The following is a 12,431-nucleotide window of genomic DNA, read 5'->3' as shown; positions in this document are numbered from 1 at the left end:
ACAAAAAAGAAAAGGGGTTTTGGAACAGTTGCAAAAATCCCAGAGGGAGATTTCAGCTTGGTCACAGCAGCTCTGTCGTTTGTCTTTTGCACCACCGATTTACTCTACTTGAGAATTATTTTGATGTTGAGTTTAGTGTATGAATTCTTTACATTTTCTACTGCAAGTAAGATCTTACAGAATGAGTAAACGTTAAACATGAAAAATGCATTAAAACCTTAATTGAAATAACTTTATATTATTTCAGTTTAATTGAATTTATTATTCATTCAAAGGACTGTCTATTAGTGTTTATGGGGCTTCCTTACCATTTTAATTTAAGAATAAGGAGTTTAGTTTGGTAGGTGAGAAATTTTATGTAGATTTATTGGGTCACTTTCCTTTGAAATTTTAACATTCTCCAAGTTACACAAGGATTGGTTTGGACAACAGGTGTTATAGACTGTCTCTCTAATTCTTACAGGTTATTGAAGAGGCTCAGTACTAGGCTGTAAACTTTCAGGAAAGTGATGGCATAGACACAGCAGTTTGTATTAGAAAAAAAAAAGTTTTGGGAAAATGTTGCCCAAAGTGAGGTTCTTTTGGAGATGTAATTAACAAAACTTATTCTTCTCTAACAACAATTCTATAATAAGTTACAGTGAATTTACCTTCCAGTGAAATGGCTATTGAAAATTCCTTTAAATACTTAAGTAACACAATATCTTTAATATGCATACTTCTGGTTAAATATGCAAGTTGTTTATTAATGAGGAAACGACTCTTGCTTAATCTCGGATCTATAAGAGTAGATATCTGTAAGAGTAGTAGAGCAATTTTGTGTCTCTAGCAGTAGAACTTGCTTAAATATGCAACTATTCTAACATTTCTTTTTATGCTAAACATGAAATATGAGAAACAAAGAAAGCTGAAAAGGTTTTATTTACAGTACTTGTTAATGCAGGCTTTTATTTAAATATTTAACTAGATTCTGGACAAAATATATAAAGAGGTTTTGTTAATTAAACTACTGTCACAGTATAATTAAAAACCAGATTAACACTTGAGCTCTCCAGTGGCCTCAGTAATGTTTGTAAATGGAAAAAAAAAATCCCTCACCGAAACAAATAAAGTACAAAACACTGATTATATAGTTCATTATTGAGAAGTGTTGATGCTTGAAGGACCTCTTCTTCATGAATGTGAGTATTGCTAATTGCATAAAAAAATATCAAAAGCTCTTATATATGGCATCAGGTTAGTTGTTACAATATGAAGAAACATTGCTAGAAATATATATGTAGGGTTTAAAACATTAACTAACTTTTAATGTCAGTAAAAGATTAGATTATTTCAGTTTTGGAAAATTTTGCCCTGGGTGAATTCAGTTCTTTAATATTTTAAAAGAGTTTTGTTTGGGTTTTTTTAATCATAATCTAGTATCATGATAAAAATTACACCAGCTTTGTTGCTGGGGATGTTTGTGTCTCAAATGCATTTGAAACTTAGATATTCCATATTGTTGTGAGCAAAACCTCCAAGCCTTGGTATTTAAAGGATTATTTCAAATGGCAAAAGAATATCAACATTGTAAAGTCCTGTTCCTTCCAGGTGTTATTTGAAATTTAACTCTCGTGTATGATAGATAATGTACAAATCTAAATGGATAAGCCGCAGTTATACATTGTCAGGGGAATTGTGTTTTAAACAGTTGAAGCAGTGTCTTCGCCAAACCATAGACTGTCCAGTAATATAAATCTGTTAGCATGCAGCATTATTTCTCATTTCGTAGAAAGGTGATTTGTGTCTTAAGTTTTTTTTCTTTAAAGGATCAATTTTAAAGATAGACAATGATCAATCAGTTGCATATAATGTAGTCACATAATTTTCCTGCCTTTTAATAAAAGCTGAGACTAGCTACTGAGTCATGGTTAGAGTCAGATCATAATAACACGTATGGTATTTTGTATTATAACTCTACCATATGAAAGATGCCTTTTTTTCCTAATGGTTTTATAAACTCTCACATTGTTTATAAGCATTTATCTGTGTCACACTTCACCGAGAATCCCATATACGCATTCAATATTTTCCTTGCTCACATGTTTTGCTCCATTCCCTAAGATCTTCTGGTGTTGCTCGTTGTGTCTGTTAGTATTGTCTGGTTGCTAATTGCCTGTCACGGGGATCTGGGATCCCTGGAGCCTCTTAGGTGAGGTCAGAGCAGGTAATTCAATCACACGCGAGCTGCTGGGTTTCCCAGGCTGGGATCTCGGCTCACTGACGCTGGAGCAAGAGCTGTCCTGCCAACGTCACCGAGCCCAAGTCTGGTGCTTTGTGTCTAATACATGAGAGATTCGACATTTAACACAAACACTTTAACGCAAGTAAAAGGTATCTATCTAACAGCAAAAACTTGCAGGTTCAAAGTTTTTTGGTGTTTATTTGTTCATGCCTTGGCTTGTAGCTCTCATAATGTGCCATATGTATTGTACAGCTAGTTCACACAGCTCGAGTACTGTGGTTTCATTCGTCCTTTAGCCTCTTTTAACTATAGAGGCTCACTTTTTCTGTGTGAGAATCCGTATTTTCTTCAGAGGCATTTGAATCACTTGATAGCTTTAGATAAAGTCTGAGCTTAGTGCTGCATTCCCTCAAAAGACAGGAGTAAATGAAGGTATAAAAAGTGACTTTGTCCATTTTAAAATTGTGTCTTAAATCTGAGTTTGTGTTGTCTGACCTTTTTTCAGCATTGCATTACATGCATAACATCCTGTTTGTAATATTGAGGAGAAAAAGATCTTCTAGAAAGGGTATAAACACTGACAAATAGAGACGGCATTTAAAACTGAATAAATGCTTCTGCTGGCTGAGACCATTTCTTAAATTTACCTGTAAGCCTGGAGCAGCCGATGTGTGTCTCAGGTAGCAGTGCTCCGTGTGTGCATGAGTGCTGCATTTAGAAGGCAGCGGTGAAGAAATGAGAGCTGTGTCACCTCTTCCTCAAGGAAATGTTTGTGCCACCTGTTCTGAAACACTGATCTTTTTCATTTTTTATTTTTAAAGTTCAATTTTTACTTTCTCTGCATATGTTTAGTTTTATTCAGGTAGGATGTTCTTCTCAACAAATGTTAGGCATGTCTGTTCTGCGCATTGAAGAGCCGCATGCACAGCTTACCCACTTTGAGTACGTGAGCTGGCTGCTAGCCCGCATCACAGCATTTTTATTTTGTCTTCACGGGTATAAAAGTATGTGTTGAACACCTGTCTTTGCCTTTCTGTAAGGCTTTACCTGCAGTTTTCTCAAAACTTTAAACATTGTCTTGGAAGGAAGGCGTTGTTTAGGCTTCAGACTCTCAAATCTCTAGTCTCTGCTTAACCACTCACCCGGGTGCTGTACAAGTGCAAAGAAATCAAATTTCCATCTTTACACATAGAGAAATAAATGGGGAGGTGAAGGGTCTTAAAAACAGTCATGCCTAATTTTAAGACAACTAATAGTTCTGTTCCTTTTCAGCAGAAATTCTCATGCTTAGAGTTAAACACAGATGTGAATGTTTTGGCGTGATAGATATCAGGAGACATGAGCTGTGTTACAAAGAAATATTAAACGTGTGGATGTCTCCCAGAGACACTGCAGATTCAGTTTATGGGGCACACAGAATCAGGGTGTGTCTCTAATGAATATTTTCCCTAGTTACTGGCTATCCTGCTAAGTGTGTGTCTTCTGGGCATCTAGACGTTTCCCTTGCTGTGGTGCTGTGGATTAATCACAGGGACTAAACTTGGTTGTTAGCGCTGGCATGACTGGACCTATAGAAATAAGATTAAGATTGTCATTATGCTTTTTCAGCAAAAATCAATCTATGAGAGTAGCGTTTTTTTAAAAAACGAATATACCGCATATGAAGCCCTTTAATCAGAAAGCTGTGTGACTAGCACACTGCGTTTATTTGCTTATTTTAGTGTATTTGGCAGAAAAATCAATATTATAGTATAACTCCAGTAAAAATAGGCAATATAGAGTACTTCCCGTAGAAGAGAGTTGATTCTCAAGTTGCGCCTGCTTTCTCTTCGTCATGCTAGCATGTGCCAACTTTATGCTTAATAAAGCCAACTGAAGTGTAAAGTACTTAGTCATGGAACCAGCGTTATATTTAACTCATTTGAAGTTTGTTCCTTCTGAAATGCACCATCCTTTCTGTTTGAGCACCAAATTTATCACAACCCACACAACTAAGCAGGGATCTCAGAAAAAGCCACTCAGCAGCCACTGGTCCTCCTAGCAGTCAAAAATACAGTGTTTTTAGCATCTTTGCTTGGTGGTGGGAGAAACAGAACACAAAGAAATATGTATGTATATACTTATATACATACGTATATATACTATGAATTAACTCTTATGCGACAGAAAAAATCCATTTTGGATGATTGTACATCCTGGTATGTGTCAGTAGAGGAGACATCGCTGAAGTTTTGCCAAATTCAGCCTGTTCTCCGAAGTTACGAGAGCTATGAGAAACCTTAGCTGAGCTTTGTGCTTGCTAAGCTTTTTAGTAGACCTTGTAGCGTGTATGTTTTTTCATGCACTTTAAATCGTAAAAAACGTGGTGTTCATCGAGGCCAGACTACGTTAAAGATAAGTTTCCCATAGGCTTTAAATATATACATATTCAAGATGCTCCGTGTTAGTAGATCAAACTCAATCTTTAAAGGGTTGCATAAAGATTGTATTTGCTCTCTTTGTGCTTTATTGTTGTATAATAATAAATTTGTGACAAATGTCTGTTTAGACCAAAAATCAGGTACAGTAGATAATTGGAAAGAAGTTGGTAAAACTATACAAATATATTATACAGAGGTGTAATATATTTGGTATTTCTGTGTATATATTTATTATTTTTTAATAACAACCAGAAACTGCAATGCAATCTTGGTATCTTTGTTTATGACACTATATCCAGGACAAACAGTCCCTGCCTCACCAAATCTAAAGTTTATGCTGTGCAAAGGACAGTATAATATAGAGTCAGGAGCCACATCTATTTTTTTATGAAATGCAGATATTGTACTTACACGTGGGTAGGTACATAATTTTATTTCCCTAAGTGTAAAATTTAAGGGATCAGATGTCAGAAAATGTAATCACTGAATTTTAAATCACAACTTACAGCTTTAATTTCCTAAGCAAAAGAGACAGATGTAGCTGTGCTGCTGTATCCACATATATTGTAAAATATATTTAAATTATGCGTATGCAGGGAGACAAATGAGAGAACTCCACCATCCAAATATTAAATTACACATTTTGAAGCAAAATAGTGTTTTAAGTGTACGTGTGTATAATGCTTTCTGTCACTGGATTGCTCTCCCTGATGCAGTTAGACAGAATCTGTATTTAGTCAGAAATCTTTCAATAGAACGGGCTACCAGATGGGACCAGTAACAATGCAGAGAGGCATCGAACCACCACAGACATTTGGTGCTTAGAATAATAAAAAGACTATAAAATTAGATTAGTTGAGTCTAATTTGGAATTGGTATATTCCCTATGCACTCTCACAGCTCTTGGGCAGATAAAGCCTGGAGATTTAGTACTGTCAGGACAGAGGACTCCAACTTCCAGTAAAAGAAAAAAAGGCATTCTGGGAGGTCACAGAGGGCAGCACAGTGACCTCCAATGATTTACAGGCCTTTAGCTTAATGAAATTGTTTCAGTGACATGACGGTAAAAGCTCATAATGGATTGGATGCCCTAATGTAATGAAATTACTCCCTTCTGCCTTTAAAAAAAAAAAAAAAAAAAGGCGCAATTAATATTTACTGAGACCTGACAGGCTTCAGTGTGCGGTAGCGTGCGGCGCTGTCAGCCAGCAGCCAGCAGAGCCGGAGCAGCGTGGCAGCCGAGCAGCCCTGTGCCGGGTGGCGAGCAGCCGCTGCGAGGGGGTGGAGGACACCTCGGTGACGGGGAAGCCCCCAACCTGGCGCTCCCAGGCAGCTCTGCCCGTACTGGCCAGACTTCATCCTCTCCCTTCCTTTCTGCAGGCAACTGGACAACAACCAGATCAGCTGCATCGAAGATGGAGCCTTCCGAGCCCTGCGCGACCTGGAGATCCTGTGAGTTGACTTGGTGCTGTGCTGGGGCAGCAGGGGGGCGACTTTCGCGGTGCTGCAGTGCTTGGGCGAACGTGGGGGTTGGAGATCCTGCCTTCCTTTCCACCTCCGACCCGTGCTGTAGGTGGCAAAGTGAAATCTCACACTTCCCCCAGGCTGGGGTTACTGCTAATTAAACCACAATAGATGACTTCTCTGCTGTCGCTCCTGAGGAGCGGGGATATTGCCGTGCTCGCTGCTGCATGGAACAGATGGGGTTCAGCAGTATTCAAAGTGCATCCGATGTATGCTCTGCAGCCAGAAACCTGGCCAGGTCTGCGTAATGTCGAGTAGCGGGTGGGTAACAGGTTCGTGGGGAACAATATTATGAGATATCTGACAATTTCCCTAGACAAAAAGCTGTTTAAAAGGTGTTTGGTATGTAGGAGGGAGGAGAGACGGGCGTTTGGCAGGCTTGTTCAGTGCAGTCATTGGCTTTTGGGGAGGATCCTGCTCTGAGGGCTGAAATAATACCACGTTGTGCTCTTCATCTACCACAAAGTTTACACATCGGCTGTGAAAGCTGCAGCACAGACCAGAAAAAAGGATTTGACAGCGAAAGCTGACTCTTACCAGAGAAAAAGCACATTAGATTTAGAGCACCGTCATTGTAATGTAAAATCCAATATTACCCAGAAATCAGTATCTGAACAGATAATTTGCTTATTACTAACAGTTTCTTGTTCACTTAGAGACCGTTTCTGGAATAGGTTTTGACTATATGAACTGATATAAAGCTCTCCCTGAGCTGAAAGTTAATACTGCAAAGCTGAAAGTGTTAATACTTGTGAAAGCACACAGTCCTAAGCCAAAATGGAGAGGGAGCAGGGGGGACCCCTCAAAAATTGAGACCCTCAGTGTCTGAACTGAAGTTAATACTGGTCCAGCACTGAAACGCTATGTACTTAAATGCGGCAGGGAAGGCCTGCTCAGGCTGCTGAAAAACTTGCCCCTAAATTACATGATATGAAACAGCAAATGGTAGTTAAAGTAGTAAGCACCTGCCTCACGCAGCCCTGGCACCTGGAGATTCAGCAGGCTCAAGACATTGCCTTCGGCTCCTGAGAACAGGCGAAATAACGAGCTTTCAAGACAGCGCTGTGCCACGCACCACAGTGGGTTTGAATCCACATGCCCACAGTGGGTTTGAATCCACATGCGATAATATCGGGAATTCTTCCCCAAGGGCCCTACCCACTTGGCACTGATGCTCAAAGGAGTTTTGCTGCCAGTTCCGGCAGAACCAAGTTGAGGTTTCTGGGGGACCTGGGAGTGGTGGTCATGCCTGTGTGTCTGTCACAGCGGAGATACCTGTGTCCCCTCTCTCTCCCAGGCAGGGATATTGATATAGATCAGATAGTGCACGTTGCTCGTGTTGAGTTAACAGTAGATATCTGCAGAGTTTCTTATCTGGGAACTTATGTTATCGAGAGTATTGTTTGAATTCTATATTAAGAGCACTTTTCAGGAAAAGTAATGTGTTACCACTATAAAGTTTTACTTGTCTGTCAGATTGAAAAGTCTACTGTGTGGTAAAAGAAAAGAAAAAAAAAATCATGAACTCCTATAAAATTGACTACTTTTTTTTTTTTTTTGACAGACTGATTTTCCATATCTGTGGAGAGTGAATCAGTCCTCCACTGACAGTAGACTGTGCTATAACTTTCACTATTTTAAGTCTATTTTAAGCCTGGACAATAAATGGAGCCTTTTTTGTAATATACCGAGTACTACAGGCTCTGAAAAAGTGGCTAAGAATGCATTCCTTCTCCCCAGGATGTAGTAAACATTGAATTAGTTTATTTACCTCTCTGGTTTTAATTAGTTAGTTCTATGCCGGTTATTTGTGGGTGGGAGAAGAGGAGGATATATAAAATAGATCATAATCAGTTCTTCAATACATATTTAATTTTCAGCACAGCCATACTGCTACAGGAAAAATCAATCTTGCTTATAAAAGATGAGAAAATAGATTGATAGTACCTATTTCTAAAGGAATTTTTCTTGCAGTCACAAAATGTGAATTATATACTCTCAGCCTAATCTGAATTTTTTTCAAAGTTTCCCTTCAAAGAAAGTTTGAGCTTTTAAATCTCTCTATCAAAATAAATTTACTTGATGCCCCAGAGACTATCATATCTTCAGCTGTTAACAGTCATAAATGTTAAAAAAATAGTTATTTGAACCATCAAAGAACATTAACAAGTGAAACCAAATTTCATCATTTCAGACCCACTTTTTATGTAGATATATTTTAACCTGTAATGCAGTATGTAGAAAATATTTAATAATTCTGGCAAAAATTAATCTAATTATCTGTTTGAACAGTTTGCAAGGGTACCAAATAATGTATTTCTTCTTTATCTTATTGAAATCTTGTGACCTTTTGATATAAAACATTTACATTTCTGCATCTTTTCTCTGCGCACCTGCCCGTCTACAGAGCTCTAAATTCTGTAGATAGTCCAGGGGAGAGACAAAATGCTTAGCATTACTCAAAAAAATAAATTAAGAACACTTTCCTTAAAAGCACTTTGGTTTCTGGGGTGCACTTTTCATTCACCTTGAATTCCTCAAAAAATGAGTGCAAGGAGGTTGGTGGTTTGGTGGATGTAGGAACAGCAGGAAGTTGTGCAGTTTTCTTGCAAAATGAAGAGCGCTCCATGGTCCATGTTACTTATTTCTGCTTATCAACAAGCTGTTATCATTTACTACTTTCATTTTCTTTTTTTTTTTTGTTACGAATATGTTCCTGTACCAACAAATAGCACAGAGACAGACATGAAAACAAGACTGAAATTTGCGGCTAATTTTGGCGTGGTGCAATGAGTTGCTGACTCCAACTGAAGCTTGGATCAGACCAAGGCACTGACGGCGGCTCCCAATGCAAACACGGCCTTTTATTCACTTCTTTGTTTATGAGCTTCTGTGTTTCAAATGTTCCAAATGGTGTCGCTGATCCTATGATCTGCAGACCATAATGTAGGTGCCAAGTGCTACTGGTAACTCTGAGTTTTTGGTTAAAAAGCTGCAAAAACGTTGAGTAGAAAGTACTTTGGTGCCTTCTGTTGATTGCCTTTGCGCCTGCAGCAAGGTGAAGATAATGTCTGAGAAACGACATGCAGAAACGACGTGCTTACTTAAACGTCCTGTCTTGGTAGTTTTGCATTGGGGAGAGTTTTGTTAATTTTTGCGTCGGCTTTTCTGTACAGCTTCCCATAAAGGTTTTGATTTTAATCTGGAGATAAAATGGGGATTTTTCTTGCTGATATAATTCCTTTCCCCTTTTTGTAAGATGATAAAGCGTATTTCAGTGGCTTTGTTCTTGCATTCCAGTACACGGAAAGGTGTGTGCAACCACTGAAACAGCAATAAAATGCAAAAGGGGCATGTATTTGCAAAGGGGTGGCAAAAGTTAATAACTAACTTACAAACTGTTGGAAAATAAATGTGCAGAAAAGTTGAAAAAAATTGGTGTGAAACTTTCACTAACAAAAGTGTCATTTTTAGTAGGAGAAATTTTCTGCTCTGCCTAATTTTTACTTATGTCCTCTGGCAATATTTGGCAATAACAGTATTATTAAGAAATATGTATTAGTGTAGCTGTAAGTGCGTTTAAAGATTATTAAAAAAAAACAACTCAGAAAACAAAACCCCCCAAAACACCAAAGAGTTCTTCAGAATAATTGTCCAGTATTCCTCGTGGTGTGTGGCAATATGATGTTCATATCTGCTGTAGATTAGAAATTAGTCCATAGCTTTATTTCCAAATGTCCAAAATTATGAAACATAGGAGATAAAACTTTCAGAACTCAGAATTTCACCTTCAGTCTCTTAGGATACATGAATAAAAGGAATTAATTTCAAGGTGGTTCAACAAGCTCAGCCAAACTGGATAAACTAGTAATACTGAGTGAGTGACCATGCTATTGTCATTAGACTGGAAGTGCTGAACAGTACTCGTGTTCTTAGGATCCTTTTCTCAGTAAGATACAGAGCTTCATTTAGCAAAAACCCCTTTTAATTTATTTATTATTGGTTTTTCTTACTGGGGTAGTTTGAAAACTGTGTGGTGACATGGCAGTTGCGCCATGTGGACAGGACAGCAAGAATTACAGTCACTGTTGGCAACTTAGGTGGCGTGTTTTCCTTGTTTTATATTGTAAAAGCTGTTTTTCCTTCTACTTTGTAATGATAGCCAGAGGGACTGGAGCTTGAACACATTTTATTCCTTGCAGATTTTCTGTAAAAAAAATTCCCAAACTCGAAAGATTTTATCATACCAAGAGCTAATCCTAGGAGGTCTGTGGATAGGATTCTATTAAAGGCGGCAAATGAGTTCTTGCTGTACAGAGCTAGCGCGGAATGATTTGGGGGTTGGTTTGTTGTTAGTCACGTTAATTGTTTAGCTCTTTCATATAGTATCTCTAAGCCTGAAAATCCTGAGTTTTACTTGCTTTTTGAAATGAATGAGCACCAACTCTGTCATTGAGTCTGTAGCAACAAACTACGCACGCAGGAATCCACCATTCAGCTCTGGCTGCTTTAGTGTGAAAAATCCTGCTAATTCACTCACAAGTGCTACTGAAGAGGTGCAAGTACAGTCACCCAAATATCTACAGCAGTTTTAAGTTGTAATTTCAATTCTAAATGAGCCCTAAATATTTGATATTAAGAAAAAGGGCTAATTTTTCAGACTGTGAAATGTAAGCATAAATTAAAACACACCCTCCTTCCATCCCCTAAGTCTTAAAATGAAAATATTAGGATTCTTATAAATTAAAATGGTTCTATCAGTGTTTGAATAGAACCGTTTCTCTCCAAACATTTCTGCCTCACTCTTCTTCCTGCTGCATGACGAACGCCCAGAAGCACAGAGCTACAAGTGCCGTGCGCTGGTTTCTTTCCAGCTCCAATGCAGTGCCGAGTCGTGCTCAGCGGGACACAGCACGATCCGTCACACCAGTTGCGGTCTGCATCCCCCAGTTCTGCTGTACGTTGTCTGACACATCCACTCTGCAAGTGTTTTACAAGTGGAGTAGTGTTATTCATGCTTTCCTTTTTTAATCCAATAGTTCCTGTTTTATAAAGGATTCTGTTTCATAAAAAATTTAGTAATCTCTGCAATTTCTGGTAGAGATGTCATGGATGAGTGTGCTTATAATACACACTGCCTTTTGTCCTAGCAAACTTTAAAGAACTTTTCTGAACATGGATCGTTATTTTGTGCTACAGCCAGGATTTAATTGTTCCTAGGGTTGTCCTCTGTATGCTGAACACTTGGTTATGTAGTCAGTTTTACTTATTTGCAAAATGCTATTCTGGGCATGTCTTAACTAGATAGAAGATTTTTATTTGCTTTCCCAACCTGGAGAGTCAGGGAGTGAAAGTCATGGCATAATTCTAAATATATGAGATGTCATTGCTTAATGAAAGCCTGAAAATGCCACACAAATGTGATTTCCTCCTCTATTTTGCTAGAAATTGTGGTTGGTTGAGGCAGTCAGGATCAAATTTGAACTCCGTAAATTGTATTCCTATAAGTGATACCAAAATACTTAAATACAATAATGAAAATGAGATTTCTATTTAAAATGTCGAGCATGGCTGTTTTCACTTTCTCGTACTTGACTATAGTAAAATTAAAATGATTGCTGTTTTAATTTTTTTACCCAAGGGTATGTTAGCTCAAATGTAAGTAAATGAATAAAATTAATTTAAAATCTTTAGTTATTTCATTGGTCAGCATGTACACATTACTTGTCGTAAAAACAACACGGAAGGGAGTAACCATTGGCCGTATATGAGTAAATGAAGTATCTACCAGCTGGGTGAAATTAGGTGAAAAACAAGGAGTTTGGCTTTTCTAAGAGTATCCTCAGTTTTCCACGTGGAGCTTGTATCACAGGCCATCGAGGTATGCCAGAGGAAGAGCAAAAGTCGGTTTAGAGAAAAAGTGCGCCAAGAGTATAGAGGTAAATTTCCATTTTTCTTTATTCCATTACTTATTAGGCTGTCCTGTAGTGTATACTCTTCCTGCTTTTTGTCTCGCTGTAGGTCTTAAAGGGCAGGAGAAGTGCTCCTGAAGAGCCTGGCTGCTGTTATTACAAGGTTTTGTTATATAAATCAGTTGGAGATAAGATTAACTATAGAAATGCCTTTTTCTGGAGAACTTTTAGAAAGGTACTGCACCCCCAATGGACCCTAGTGAAATGGGATGCATAATTAGCATAAAGAATTGGCGGAGGAAAGATGGGGTACTTACGTGGTTGCTTGAAAAGAAATGGTTTTATCTGCTG

General features: G+C 38.2%; 1 protein-coding gene across 3 annotated transcripts in view; it reads left to right on the top strand.

The window, feature by feature from the left end:
* SLIT3 (slit guidance ligand 3) overlaps positions 1-12,431 on the top strand; it is a 519,652-nt gene that overhangs the window by 289,462 nt on the left and 217,759 nt on the right. For all 3 annotated transcript variants that reach the window (XM_054216868.1, XM_054216870.1, XM_054216869.1), the window contains one exon: positions 6,025-6,096. In XM_054216868.1, the coding sequence (XP_054072843.1) occupies positions 6,025-6,096 (72 nt within the window). The remainder of the gene's footprint in view (positions 1-6,024; positions 6,097-12,431) is intronic.

This window comes from Rissa tridactyla, chromosome 11, assembly GCF_028500815.1.
Source record: "Rissa tridactyla isolate bRisTri1 chromosome 11, bRisTri1.patW.cur.20221130, whole genome shotgun sequence".
Lineage (NCBI taxonomy): Eukaryota > Metazoa > Chordata > Aves > Charadriiformes > Laridae > Rissa > Rissa tridactyla.
The sequence above is the reverse complement of the archived record's forward strand: the minus strand, read 5'-3'. Positions and strand labels throughout refer to the sequence as shown.